Source organism: Cheilinus undulatus, linkage group 8 (genome assembly GCF_018320785.1).
Source record: "Cheilinus undulatus linkage group 8, ASM1832078v1, whole genome shotgun sequence".
In the NCBI taxonomy this organism is placed as follows: Eukaryota; Metazoa; Chordata; class Actinopteri; order Labriformes; family Labridae; genus Cheilinus; species Cheilinus undulatus.
Genome location: NC_054872.1, coordinates 48,708,450 through 48,722,481, shown reverse-complemented (window position 1 = coordinate 48,722,481; position 14,032 = coordinate 48,708,450). Strand labels below are relative to the sequence as shown.

The following is a 14,032-nucleotide window of genomic DNA, read 5'->3' as shown; positions in this document are numbered from 1 at the left end:
CCTAAATCATGTGGTTATTTGAGAGCTGAGGTAAATCTGTTTCTGCAGATGTTGTATAAGATCAGTGAGAAAATGACTCAACCTTAACTTTATTAGTATCTAATAAGAAAAGTTTCTGAAAGAAGAGAGCTTGTTATCAAAATTAGGACAAAAAAAATGGAACTGCAACTTTTCTATTGTATAGAAATAAAATGCCTCCACTCTACATAGCAAAATAGACTTTTCTGAATATTTGCTTTATTTACTGAGTAGGTGGGCTACTTTAAATATATTGCGCCATGTAAAATAAAGGCATTTTAATCTTGTACACCTACAGTCTCCCTTTTGAAGGACAGTTACAGTTTTTTTTTTACTGTTTTAATTGAACCCTTTTTCTCATGCAGCCAATCACAAGACAAACTGAGCAACGCAAATCCAGAGTTTCCAAATGGGACCTGAATGCAACACAACAAAGACCTAGCAATACATCTATTTTTTGTCTTTACATCCTGTTGCTCTTTTTCTGGAGGATATGTTTTATTCACTTCATCTATCTCATTATTATGCGGGCTGAGGAGCTGGGCTGATTTGACTGACAGGTGGACTCATTTTAGCTCTTTGCCTCTTGTCTAAAGGGCCTCAGCTCCACCTCTGTTTTTACTTGAGGACACAGAAATCATCTGCACCTTAGACCAGCTAAAACCTGGTCATAAGCACAGCTGTCGAATTATCTGAAATAAATCAGTGTTTTGCTAAATGCTAGTCTGCAGTAAAAGATAAATCTACATGAACAGCGGTTTCTAGGAGTCTGATAACTTTTAAAGCTCACTCATTGAGCTAGATCTCCAAAATTAATGAATTCATCAACACTTCCTCAGAATGCTTGTCCTGGATCAAAGTTTTAAAACAGATCCATGCATCCATCGATGCATCCATCCATCCATCCATCCATCCATCCATCCATCCATCCATCGATGCATCCATCCATCCATCCATCCATCCATCCATCCATGCATCCATCCATCCATCCATCCATCCATCCATCGATGCATCCATCCATCCATCCATCCATCCATCCATCCATCCATCCATCCATCGATGCATCCATCCATCCATCCATCCATCCATCCATCCATCCATCGATGCATCCATCCATCCATCCATCCATCCATCCATCCATCCATCCATTATGTAGAATCACACATTGACCTAACAGCATGTTTTTGAACCGTTGAAGAAGGCATACAGGTATGCACAAGGACAATAGCTTTCTCAATGGGTAAATCTTTCAGGGCTTTTATATTTAATTTATGAAACTGAGGCTTCTAAAACTGATGTTTTAAGATAGAAAAATTCAAAACACAAAATAATATAGCCCTTTCTGATCTGTTTGACTTGTACTTTGTCTCGTATGAATAATGTTCCCTGAAAGCCTCATTTATAATCTCTGGGTCTTTAATGGCAGACCCATCAGCCTTTATGATTGAGGTGACAGTCTGTTTTGATTTGTGTCAGTTTCAATGCTACTATTTTTCCTGCTTTTTCTCCTGATTCAAAGTTCTGATGTAATGCACAGGAAGTGTCCATGTGATTTTTACTTTGAATTTCAGATTTTGACAGAATAGTTTCTGTGTTTCAAGGCATTGGTTACAGAAGTTCTGCCCTCCAAAGTTTTCTCAGGACAACAAAATAAGAATAGATTCCTGTTAGTGTTTACGGTAACCCTGTAGAGTACGTTTAAAATATAGATAGAAGGATGAAATGTAGTTGAGGATTAAGATTACATTTTGCACATAAAAACCCTGTAAAATGTTACAAAAGGCCAAACAGCAGCAGGGATCCAGTTCCTTCAGTATACAAACAATTCCCTAGAAACCTCCAGAGAGTTGGCTGCAGCTTCTCCTCATTCTAAATAAAACCTGCTGCCTGTGACCCCTCAGAAAGACTCAGTCCTACTGAGAGTTATCTAAGCCTCACAGCTGTCCAGAGGAAATCATACCAACACTATCAGAAACAGCACTGACTTTATAAACAATAATTGACTTACATTACTTTATGAAACGCCACTGATGAGAACAATAAGCCGACTGAATGCCTTAGGAGACGAGTGTAATAAAAGATAAGACTGTTAGTGACTTTATCTGTTTATTATTGTTGTTATTGATAAATCCCATTAGAAAGCTCAAAACAAGATATACCTTCCTGGAAATCTAGAGCGAGAGATTAGTCAGACTACAACACCGCAGAGCTTCACTGTCATCATAAACCTGAAACCACAGACCTACGAAAACCGAAATATGCCAACAAAAGTCCCGTTTGTCATGAGTTTAGAAGCAGAGTTTCACAACTCTGGGTTTTAAAAAAGAGAAATAAGCTAGGTCAGGGTAAGCCTACACAGGAAACACTCTAAAACGGGATTGCCATCATTTCATTGTTTATGCGTCTTCAGGGAATCAGATCATTTAAAGAAAATATGAGTCAGCTACACTGCTGGGTGCTTTGGGTTTCTAACATTCCCATATTTAGTGTTTACCATGATGAAGTTATTTATTTGACAGCTGATGATGAGGAATGATGACACATTCGTTCGTTCTTATACTATAGTGCACAATGGGATGACCAGCACAGAACACAAATTCATCCAGAGACCTCCAGAGACTGATCAAAAACAGCATCCATGGGAGAGTTCCAGGGCCAAAACCACTGCTGACCAAAAAGAACACAAAGACTCATCTCACATTTGTCAGAGAAACTTCCAGATGATTCCCAGGAACCATCAGATTATCTGGCCTTTGCTAACTTTATTCAGTCAGGCTGCAAATCAGCACAATTATCTTGCAGTGTCTGCAAGACTTTAGACTAGGCTACCCACTGCTGTTCCATGAAACACTTTGACAGCAACGATTCCACAGAAACTTGCATGATCAAATGTGACCTGTGGAGAAGAACAAATATGGAGGACGATCAGTGTCACCATCTGAATGTCCTCTTGTGCATTTTATTTGAAGCAAACTATGAAAAAGAAAGAACTTGGGTGAATCCTGTCAAAGAAGGCAGCCTAGCTGTGTTCATGTTTGCTGCCATGTTGTGAGCTATAAAAGTACACAACATCTGGTCAGTGACACTTCATGGTCAGCCCACTCTCATTGGCTGTTATGGGCAGTCTGATCTGAAATTATGATATCAAACCTATGATATTTATGACCAAGGTTTCCCACAAACCTTTGGGGGGGCGGTAAGATTATGTCAGACTTCAAAGCTAGGCCATAATGTGAATGAATGTCAGGGAGGAAATGGTTGAAGAAAATTCAACAGGTTATAGAGGAAAATGGTTGAAAAATTGTGAAAAGTGGCAAATATTGGCTGAAAGTGGCAAGAAGAGCAGTAAGGTGGTGTAAAGAGGTTTAAAAGTGTTGTAAATAGCAAAAAAAAAAAAAAAAAAAAAAAAAAAAAATTGCCAAAGAAAATAAAAGTGCTGAAGTTATTAAAAAAAAAAAAAAAAAAAAAAAAAAAACGACAAAAATTGTTTGACAGTGGCAAAAGGGTTAAAAAGACCAAAAGGACAAACAGGTGAGATGGATTGGAAAGTTGGTGAAAAGTGGTCAAAATTGGGCAAAACTGGTTAGAAGAGGAAAAATAGGTTGGTTCAAACCTGCAAAAAGGGTAAAAAGGGACAAATGGAGGTAAAACTGGTTGGAAAAAATGGTGAAATGGAGTTGAAAAAGTTGCAAAAGGGGCTTTAACCCTTTACCTACTGAGTCTAAAAATGGCGATTTGGACATATTTTGTTATTATGGCTGTAAAATAGTCAGGAAGTGCCCTAAGTCTGAGAGCTTTGGTCCCTTTTCCCAGGAGTACTTGAACTTGACTTTTCAACATCTGGTTAATGATTATTGATTGATAAAAGAAGAAAAACACAAAAACAGATTTGTTTTTCATGGCTTTTATGAGAAGAAATGTTGTTATTGCTCATGAATTTTTGATTTGACATTTGAAATGTGAACCTATACATGTTTAGAACAATCACCAGTCATTTTTTGAGTCTAAGACTCTGGGTGTGCAAAACACAGTGCAACAGATAACTATATACATAGGCCAAAATTAGAGCAAATAAAAAAGCACAGATTCTCAGCTCTCTGTCAGCGTTGGAATTTTTTAGATTGAGCAAACTTTCGAGGAGTTACAGTGTTGAGAATCTGTGTAGCGGTCTCGTGATACTTCTGGTGTTTTGCTATGAATGCCCATGTCATGGTTGTGAGTACCGTAAAGAACCCTATATGTGCGCATGCCCACAATTCTCAGCTTTCCAACACTGTTGGAATTTTTCTGATCGGACAAACTTTGACAGAGTTATGGTAATAATACTCCAGACATATAAAACACAGCGCCGGCGCCGGCTCAGAAGGTAAAGGGTTAAAAAATGCAGGTGTGGTTAGAACAGTGATGAAAATGGCTCGAAGTGTGGCAACAACTGGTAAGAGGCAAAAAATGGGTTAAACTGGTTCAAAGAGGCAAAATGGGTGAAAATAGGCAAAAAAGATAAAAGGGACAAAAAGGACAAATAGAAGTAAAATGGTAGGTAGGTGAAAAAGGGGTTAAAAGGTGGTGAAAAGTATGGCAAAAACTGGTTAAAAGAGACAAAAAATGGGTGAAAATAATTTTAAAAAAATGGTTTAAAAGTGGCCAAAAAGGGGAAAAAGGGACAAAAAGGACAAATAGAGGTGAAATAGGTTGGAAAAAATGTGAGGGGGTTGAAAAAGTGTCAAAAGGGCTAAAGATGCTGAAATGTTAGAAACAATAAAAGGTGGCCAAATCTGGCCAAACTGACTAGAAAATTTGAGAAATAGAGTTGAAGAGTGGTGAAAACAGGTCAAGAAATTTGCATGAAAGACTTTTTTAAACTTCAGAACCTAATTCAAGCTCATCACACTTTTCAGCCTGAAAAAGAGGAAGCTGTTAGAAAAGATACCAGCACTATTGCTACTGATCCAACACATACACTGATCTCATCAACGGATGAGGCTGTCCCATATACTCAGTTTTTCATGAGGCCAGTTTTATTTCTTACTAGACACGGCTTGTAGTGGCCACCTTTATTGTTAGTGTGTATCCAGCCTCACATAAACAAAAAATAATTTCACACTGGCCAGAATGTGCCAAAGCCATCATATTTACCATATAAACCTTTGATTTGGATGTGACATTAATGTTCAAACACTAAATGACTCTCTGCAGAAAACTCTGGTTTAATGGGAAACACTGAAGGGTGCTTTTGCACAGCTGACAGCATTTTCTAGCTGATATTCGTGCCAAATCTGCAGGTGCTTAAATTCATTCATCAGCCAGGAGTGAAATCACTCCCTGCACTCATACCTGCTGTTTATAGATGTTGTCAGACAGGTGAGGTGCTGACAAACGTGTGTGAGAAGGAAGTGACTGTTCTTGGATGGAGTTTCATTTGTAGTAAAAACAAAAGTGGTCAGACTAGTTTGTTAATGATCATATAACCTTTTGGGTGTCAGTATTTCAAAACCTATGTGAATCACCTCATCTTCAAAGGTAAATACTTGAAACAGTTTAAAGCTGGAGGGTTTAAAAGACTAGAATAATGGGTTAAGAAATAGATCTCAGGGGACTGGGCTGGCTTTACGGCTGTGAAGGTCAGAGTACAGTGACAGTGGATCATACAGGTTGCATTTGCTATGGATGCTAACAGGGATTCGTCATCCCAGCAGCCTTTCACTGATTTCACCTGAGAGATCGGTCCTGTCTGTGCCTGACTGGAATCTGTAGTTTATCTGCTCAGAAACACGTCTGTCCCTCATCAGCGGTTTCATCCCAGAAAGTCAAGATGATCATAAAGAGATGAAGATGGATGATGAAAGAGCACATGTGGTGCTGAAACAACAGAAAGCTCTGATGAGACCAAATGTGCAAAGATCATTTAATGATTAAAAGTTGCCTGCAGCATGTTTTAAACTGTGATGATACAGGTGATGCCAGACATGGTGGTGGATATGGACTTTCAAAAACTTCAAAATCCACTGAAGATAAAGTCAACAAATGAATGAATTATTGTGAAAGTTGAAAATATGCGTTGAAAGGCGCAAAAAGTAGAAGATAAGGTGCTGAAACGAGGTTAAAAAGTGTTGCAAATTTGGCCTAGGGGAAGAAAAAGAATTTCAAAGTGGTAAAAATGGCAATAAGTGCGTGAAAATTGGAAAAAAATGGCTGGAAAGGTGTTAAGGGGGACAACAGGGTAAAACAGTGGCAAAATGAGCTGGGAAAATGGTGAAAAGGGGTTAAAAAGTGGGCAAAAGAGGTCAAAGTGTGGCAACAAGTGGTGAGAAGAGGCCAAAAATTGGCAAAAATTGGTTGAAAGTGGTAAAAAAGAGTAAAAGGGACAAATGGAAATGAAATGGGTTGGAGGGTAGGTGAAAAGGGGGTTAAAAGTGTAGCAACAACTGTTTAAAGAGACAAAAATGTGGTTAATTTATTTGAAAGTGGCAAAAACTGAGTAAGACTGGACAAATAGAGGTAAAATGGGTTAGGAAAAATGTGAAAGGGAGTTGAAAAAGTGGCATAAAGGGCTGTAAAGGTGCAGATATGGGTAAAAAGAAAAAAACAAGACCAAAACTGGCAAAACTGTCTCGAAACTTTGAGAAAAAGAGTTAGAAAGATGGTGAAAAGGGGTTAAAAATTTGCATGAATATATATTTTCAATATCAGAACCCAAAAAACTTGGCGCACCTTTCAGCCTGAAAATGTGGTAACTGTTAGAAAAGACACATATCAATAAAAGATAGATACAGTTAGAGGGGTTAAAGGACAAGAATAATGGGTTAAGAAATAAATGTCAGGGGAAAAGGGGTTAAAGGGGGCAAAAGGGTAAAACAGAGGCAAAATGGACTGGGAAAATGGTGAAAAGGGGTTAAAAAGTGGGGAAAAGAGGTCAAAGTGTGGCAGCAAGTGGTAAGAAGAGCCAAAAATTGGTTTAATTGGTTCAAAGTGGCAAAATGTGTGAAAATTGGTTTAAAGTGGCAAAAAAAATAAAAAGGACAAAAAGGACAAATGGAAGTAAAATGGGTTAAAAGTGTGGAAAAACTGGTAAAAAGGGGCAAAAATTTGGTTATACTGATTGAAAGTGGAAAAAACTGGGTAAAAATGATCAAAATTTGGTTGAAAGAAGCCCAAATAGGGACGCTGGCAAAATTGGGTAAATGTAACATAAAGGGTAAGAAGAGTCAAAAAGAACAACTTGTAATAAAATGGGTTGGAAAAAATGTTAAGGAGGTGAAAAAGTGGCATAAAAGTGCTTTAAAGTCACAGATAAGGATAGAAAAGTCAGTGAAAAGAGGTTAAAAAGTGATGAGAAAGGGTCAAAGTGTCACAAAATCTGCCTGGAAGAGGCCCAAAATCGGTTAATTTGGTTTGAAGTGGCAAAAATGGGCGAAAAGAGGCAATAAGAGGGTGAAAATTGGCAAAAAAAAAAAAACAAAAAGGTTGGAAAGGGGTTAAGGGGGGCAAAAGGGTAAAACAGGGGCAAAACGGGCTGGGAAAATGGTGAAAATGGGGTTAAAAAGTGGGGAAAAGAGATCAAATTGTGGCAAAAACTGGTTAGAAGAGGCCAAAATTTGGTTATATTGGTTCAAAGTGGCAAAAACTGGTAAAAATAATCAAAATTTGGTTTAAAAAAAACAAATAGGGACACTGGTAAAAACTGGTATAATGGAACAAAAAGCGTAAAAAGGGCCGAAAAGAAGAACTTGTAATAAAATGGATTGGAAAAAATGTGAAAGTTGTCAAAAAGTGATAAAAAAGATATTTAATGAATCCGATACGGGTAGACAGTTGGTGAAAAGCGGTTAAAAAGTGACGAAAAAGGGTCAAAAATAGGCCAAAAAATGGTTAAATTGGTCCAATAAGGCAAAATGTGTTGAAAGAAGAAAAAAGGGTGAAAATCAACAAAAATTGGTTGAAAAGTGGCAAAAAGTGGCAAACTTGACAAAGAGGTTGAAACAAAAGTGGCTAAAATTGGCATGAATCATTTTTTTAATATCAGAACCCAAAAAGCTTGGCACACCTTTCAGTTTGAAAATAGGGTAAGAAAAGATATTTTACAAACAATAAACAATATCTAAACTTGACTTTTTTCCCATATCTGAAGCAAGGGAAAAATTGGAGTCTGGCAATTCTGACAGTAGCTAAGAAAACTGCTGGTTTCAGGAAAAAAGCATCTTTTTCTTTTTTACAATAATGTCTGTCTTTGCAGGAATCCTCACTATAAGTCAGAAAAACCAGAAGATTTATCCTGTCAATACCAATGAAAGCAGCGCTTTGGCTGCTGAGGCCTTGTTTGATCATTCACATTTGCCCCTGAGGCTCACTCTCACACCAGGTAACGTACATGACCTGACTGCTGGCTGGAGGAACTCGAGAAGGGTTAAACTGACCAGGCATTAAAACAACAGCAAAGCAGAGAAAAACAACCCAGGTTAGAAAATATCAGATAAACAAGGTCTCCGACTCTGGAACTACTGAACCATCATTACTTTGAGACTGTCAGTGATATGATTCTTAATGAGAAGTATGAAATCAGTAGTCTGGAAATGCTGTTTCTGTTTAAACTTTTCCATAGTTAAATCTGAAAAGTGAAAACATCTAATCCTGGAACATGGCAGGTGTAGAGTTTGTGATAATCCACTTAACATTGTCCTAAATATGAGAATCACTCAGATTTAAACTCATCAGGTTATTTGTATAAAAAGAGAAAACAAAGATTTATCTTTAAAGAAAAAAGTCGTGTAACTTACTTGACAGTGAGCAGTCAGTCGCCTCTTCTCCATCAGTTTGACTTTTTCACATTTAAGTTCTTCTGACACTCTGAGACGAGTGACTCAACCCTGAATGAGTCCGCTGTAGCAACTGTCTGTTTCACTCTCTTTCCATGTTTGTGTGTGTGTGGGTGTGTGTGTGTGTGCCCAGGAATGAAGAAAATGTCAGAGGAAGTTTTTGCCAATAGCTGAGAAGCTTAGCTCTTTTTTAAATAGCAGACTTACAGTCATGACTTAACAAAAACAGCCTATTGGCAAACATATGAGGCCAACTGTCACTGCATTTAGAAGAGTAGTTTTCCCACTAGTTCTTGACCTTGTGGATAGATTTTACTCCTGAGAGTTGTTTGGCTGTCATATTGTAAGCACTAGATTTAGGAGAAAAGGTCATTTAAGGTCAAACATTCTAAGTAAAAGCCCTCAAGACCATCCTACTTTCTCTAAAGCTCCAGTGACCTCTCCTGACCTTAGTATCCCCATGTTCTCTTACTAACTCTCACCCTGGTATGTTAAAATGTTTATTCAGTGAAGCTGCTCTTTTATTGCTTTTGCTTATCCAACATTCAACATCTGCTAACCCAGCCAGCTCTGTCTCTTGTCTTCTCAGTTGACATGTTGTAAATTTTCATCTTATCTTCCCAGCACATCTAACTCATGTCTTAAAGTTCTGTCTTTAATAAAGTGCCACAAAATGCATTTATCTGTTTGTAAAATATATATGATTTAGTGTGTTTCAAAGAGAAAAAACAAACACAGGGAGACTTTTTTTGCTTTCTAAAATGAGAGAAGTAGCGTCAGTTTAGGATCTGCCAAACCCTGGTTTATTAAGAGTTTAAACAGAGGAACCATCCAGGCCCAGGGACATCGTTAGGCCGTTTTAGGGGGCTGAAGCCACCCCTAAATGTTCCTCAGCCCCCCTAACAATAATTAGTTAAAACAGTGATGAAATGAATGAAGGAATGCACCACAGCATTACGTTACTTTCTGCTTAATGTATAGAGCAGAGATACTCAGCCCATGTCTCTCCAGTCACCTGTGGCTCTTTAGTGCCAAGTCTAAATGAAACTTTTATTTAATTTTAGTCCCTTTATTATGATCGTCAGGTGTGCGCGATGAAGAAATAAGAGTAAGAGAGAGAGAGAGGAAGTCTGCTGGTGCTGCATCACTCTGCAGATCTCCCCTCTTTTTAACTGTTACATCTTTTAACTTGTTTTGCATTTTCTTTTTTTCTGTTTTGTACGGTGTCCTTGGGTGTTTTGAAAGACGCCTATAAATAAGATGTATTATTATTATTATTATTGTTATGTTCATTCATTGAGCTGTGCTGTCTTGTGTTCAAACTGAAGCTTCTTCTGCCCTCGTTTAACAAGTTTCTTCAGTCACTTCCTGCCCATGCTCTTCCACACTCATATTTTGTGATCATTGCAATATGTGTCGTCAATCACCCACACACACACAAATCACATGTTGAGATAACGTAATATCTAGTGAAACTTGTTTAAACATGGGTGTTTTACTAGATATTTAATCTAGCTACTGCTGATAAAAGAGCAGAAACAGGAAACCAAAGCTACAGAATGAGCCGGGGTGGAAAATTTATCTAAGAGAGCTGCAGGTGTGAGGCAGGGCCGGTTTTAGTCATTTCAAGGCCCAGGGTGAAGACCACTATGAAGGCCCTCCTCCTTTAGCTAAAAGCATCAATAATGAGTGGAAAAAAATAGAAGACATCTCTTTTAAGATAAAAAGGGCCACAGATCTACAGTAAATGTCCCAATGTGAGAGATAAATACCCAAATAACCAACCATAATTCATCTGCTCTTTAAAAAGCATCTCAGAGCTCAGGCTAATATTTTAACACGTCGTTAGACCAGGTGGAACCTGCATAAATAAAAGAAATATATATGCTCATTATAAGTAACATATCCTTTCCTCTAACAATATAAAGATTTTTATGCAGTCGATTGCATCCCATTTAATCACAGAATAATCCACTGTTTCATTTTATTTCATTTATGGATCAGCTGATCTATGGATCTTCTTACATCCCCGGTTTTGGAATGCGTCTCTCGCTGAAGTATTTGAAGACAATATAGCTCTTGGGTAGAATACGGCTGCAGACTGTTTTCAGACAGAGAAATATCAGTGGCAGGCAGAAATAAACTAAACTAGTTTGATTTGGAAAGCATGAACAGCCTGAAAGAAGAAAGAGAGGAGTTATGAAACTATATATTTTTAGATTTTATACACCACATTTATATTTTACTAAATGCATTAATGGATATGTTTTCCAACATCTTTTCCATGAACTCACTCCAGCATATAGACCGTTAAATACCAACTCATAAACTCACTCAGGCTGTTATTAGAAATAAAGGAAGACCTGCTCAAGGCTCAGGAAAGGACAGTCTTCTAAAGAGAAGAGAGTGAGCCAGATTGTAGGTCCTGATAAATGCTCTACAACTAATAATTAATTAATTAATTAAGCATTTTAAGGTGTGGAGAACAAAATTTGGTGTGCGCTATATGCCAAGCATTACCTTTAACCCTTGGGGCTGAGCCCCCATGTCTTTCAGTTCTACTGACGGCCCTGTTCAGGCCAGTTAGAGCTCAAGGAGACTGTTTGCTTTTTCTAAACAGTTAATCACTGATTTCTGTTTCAAAGATGACTTTTCTTCTATAATGCTGAACAGATATAAGATGTGCCTTTACTAGGTTACACTGCAAATTATCCCAGAATCCTTTAGTCCAGTGGTTCTTGACTGGTCCAGTGTCAGGTACAGTGTGCATTTTAGGATATCCTCAGGCCTCAGGGTGAGGTGTCAGGTGTCATACGACAAAGCATCAGGTCTCAGGAAAAAAGGCGTCAGGACAAAAGGCGTCAAGTCTCAGGAAAAAAGGCATCAGGTCTCAGGAAAAAAGGTGTCGGGACAAAAGGCGTCAAATCTCAGGAAAAAAAGGCGCAGTTAGGTAGCCTTTTCTATGGCCCCTTCTCTATAACACTTTATAACTCATTATAAGAATACTCATAATTTGTTTTAACATACCTATAATTCTATATAACCATATTTATAAGCACACATGACTACTTTAATGCCTTTTGATAGTAGTCATAATGATTTATATTTCAACTGTCTATAATGACAACAAACATACTTAACATGTGTTACAGTGTACGTATTGGTATAAGCATTCATAAATACTAGAATGCTTTATAGCCTTATCTGTAATACAGTAATTATAAAGTGTTATAATACTTATAAGATTCGTAATGCGTATAATTTGACCTGTTGTCTTTTCTTCCTTGCACCTTTTTTTCCAGACACCTTTTTTTCCTGAGACTTGATGTCTTTTCTCTTGACACCTTTATTCCTGGCACTTTTTTTTCTGACAACTTTGTCCTGATGCCTTTTTTCCTGAGACCTGATGCCTTTTTACCCGACACCTTTTTTTTTTTTTTTTTTCTGAGACCCGGTGCCTTTTTCCTAACACCTTTTTTTGTCCTGAGACTTGGCTCCTTTTTTCCTGACACCTTTTTCCTGAGACCTGGCACCTTTTTCCTGATGCCTTTTTTCCTGAGACCTGATGCCTTTTTACCCGACACCTTTTTTTTGTCCTGAGACTTGGCTCCTTTTTTCCTGACACCTGCTTCCTGAGACCTGGCACCTTTTTCCTGATGCCTTTTTCCTGAGACCTGATTCCTTTTGTCCTAGATCCTTTTTTTTTCTAAAGACTTGTTTCCTGAGACCTGATGCCTCTTTACCTGACTCCTTTTTACTTGAAAGCTTTTTTCCTGGGAACTGACACCTTTCAGCTGCGTCCTTTTGCCTGAGCCCTGGTGCCTTTATTCCTGACGCTTTTTTTCCTGACACCTTCTCCTGAGACCTGGCACCTTATTTTACTTCACTGTGGCTTCAGGGAGATGCTGTGCTGGCTTAGCTAACTATCCTTTTTGAAAGGAAAAAAAAGCATAAGATTATTTGCAGTTTAAAAAATCCATATATTAAGAGTCTTAATGAATCTCAATTAAATCATCAATGCTGAATGCCTAAATAAAACACTGTGTACTGTGAGAAATGTGCTTTTTCTGTGGAAATGTTTTGAGAACCATCATTCTCTAGTGATAAGGATTTGTTTAATAGTGGTGTCTCTCATCTTAAGATGAACAGTGATTTGTCTGCTCTATCTTATGTAACAAACAGTGCAGACATAAAAGAAGGGAAAGACATTTCTCAAGTCTCAATATCTTGTCTGCACTTGTCACACATCTCTGTTTGAGTCTGAGGCTCTCATTTCAAACCTGGAATGTACTCACATGCACTTCAAGGTAGGAGTATTCATCTCAGCTAAAGTCCCCATCCTGGTTGAATAGCTCATACACTTGTTCTGTTGAACAACTGATCAGAAAACTCAGTATTTTAGATATTATGATGGCTAGAGTAGAGTAGAATATCTCCTTTGTGAAACTAATTTAGGGGAAGATGGGTCAAACCTGAGGAAGTGAAACTCAGTGTCTCTGCTGGTAGTAGAGAGTTAGAGAAAATACTAGAATTTACAGGGCCTGCCTCTTTCACACAATATAAATGGTTTAATTTGCCACACTCAGCTGCCCTTTAACTCTCTACTCCTCATTGTGTTTTTCTGTGTCTGTGTTCCTGCCAATAAAGCCAGTGAGAAGATTGACACGTGAACTCCTCTGCAGGATGTCTGTTTGTGTGTCTATAAAGACACAGGCCCTGTTTGTGTGCCTGTGTGTTCCCGATAACTGCTGGAGAATAGCTCTGCCAAAGAAACTGAAAAGAGAGAGAGGGATTCATTTTTAATGGTTCCTTCTGCTAATGTGTGTCTAATTTCAGCTGGGAAATATGAACAGGGTTTAGAGGAAGAGGGAGCTTGCAGAGGCAGATAGAGGGTCTTACCCGTGGTCTTTGTTTATGCATAGAAACTTTAGGAAGTGACTGGCTCATGCTCAGTTTTATTTTCTAGCTAAATGAGCTCAAATATAGTTTCTCAGTGATTAATCTAATGCCTTCTTGTTTTAATGGAACCAGATTGGATAATAAATAAATATTTGGGGCATATTGGCCTTAACCTAGAGCAGTGGCTCCAATCAAGCCACCCTGAAACGCTTTCCTTAAAGGGCCAATGCAGACTGAAACAGCTTGTGGTTAATATAATTACTATATCCAAGGATCTGATTCAACCCTGTTTCCAAAAAAGT

General features: G+C 38.1%; 1 protein-coding gene across 1 annotated transcript in view; it reads right to left on the bottom strand.

The window, feature by feature from the left end:
- The window catches only part of tlr18 (toll-like receptor 18), a 35,819-nt gene extending 26,902 nt beyond the window's left edge, over positions 1 to 8,917 (bottom strand). The window contains exon 1 of the mRNA XM_041793130.1: positions 8,793 to 8,917. Within this exon, the coding sequence (XP_041649064.1) occupies positions 8,793 to 8,825 (33 nt within the window). The 5' untranslated portion in view covers positions 8,826 to 8,917. The remainder of the gene's footprint in view (positions 1 to 8,792) is intronic.
- Positions 8,918 to 14,032: the final 5,115 nt, after the last annotated feature.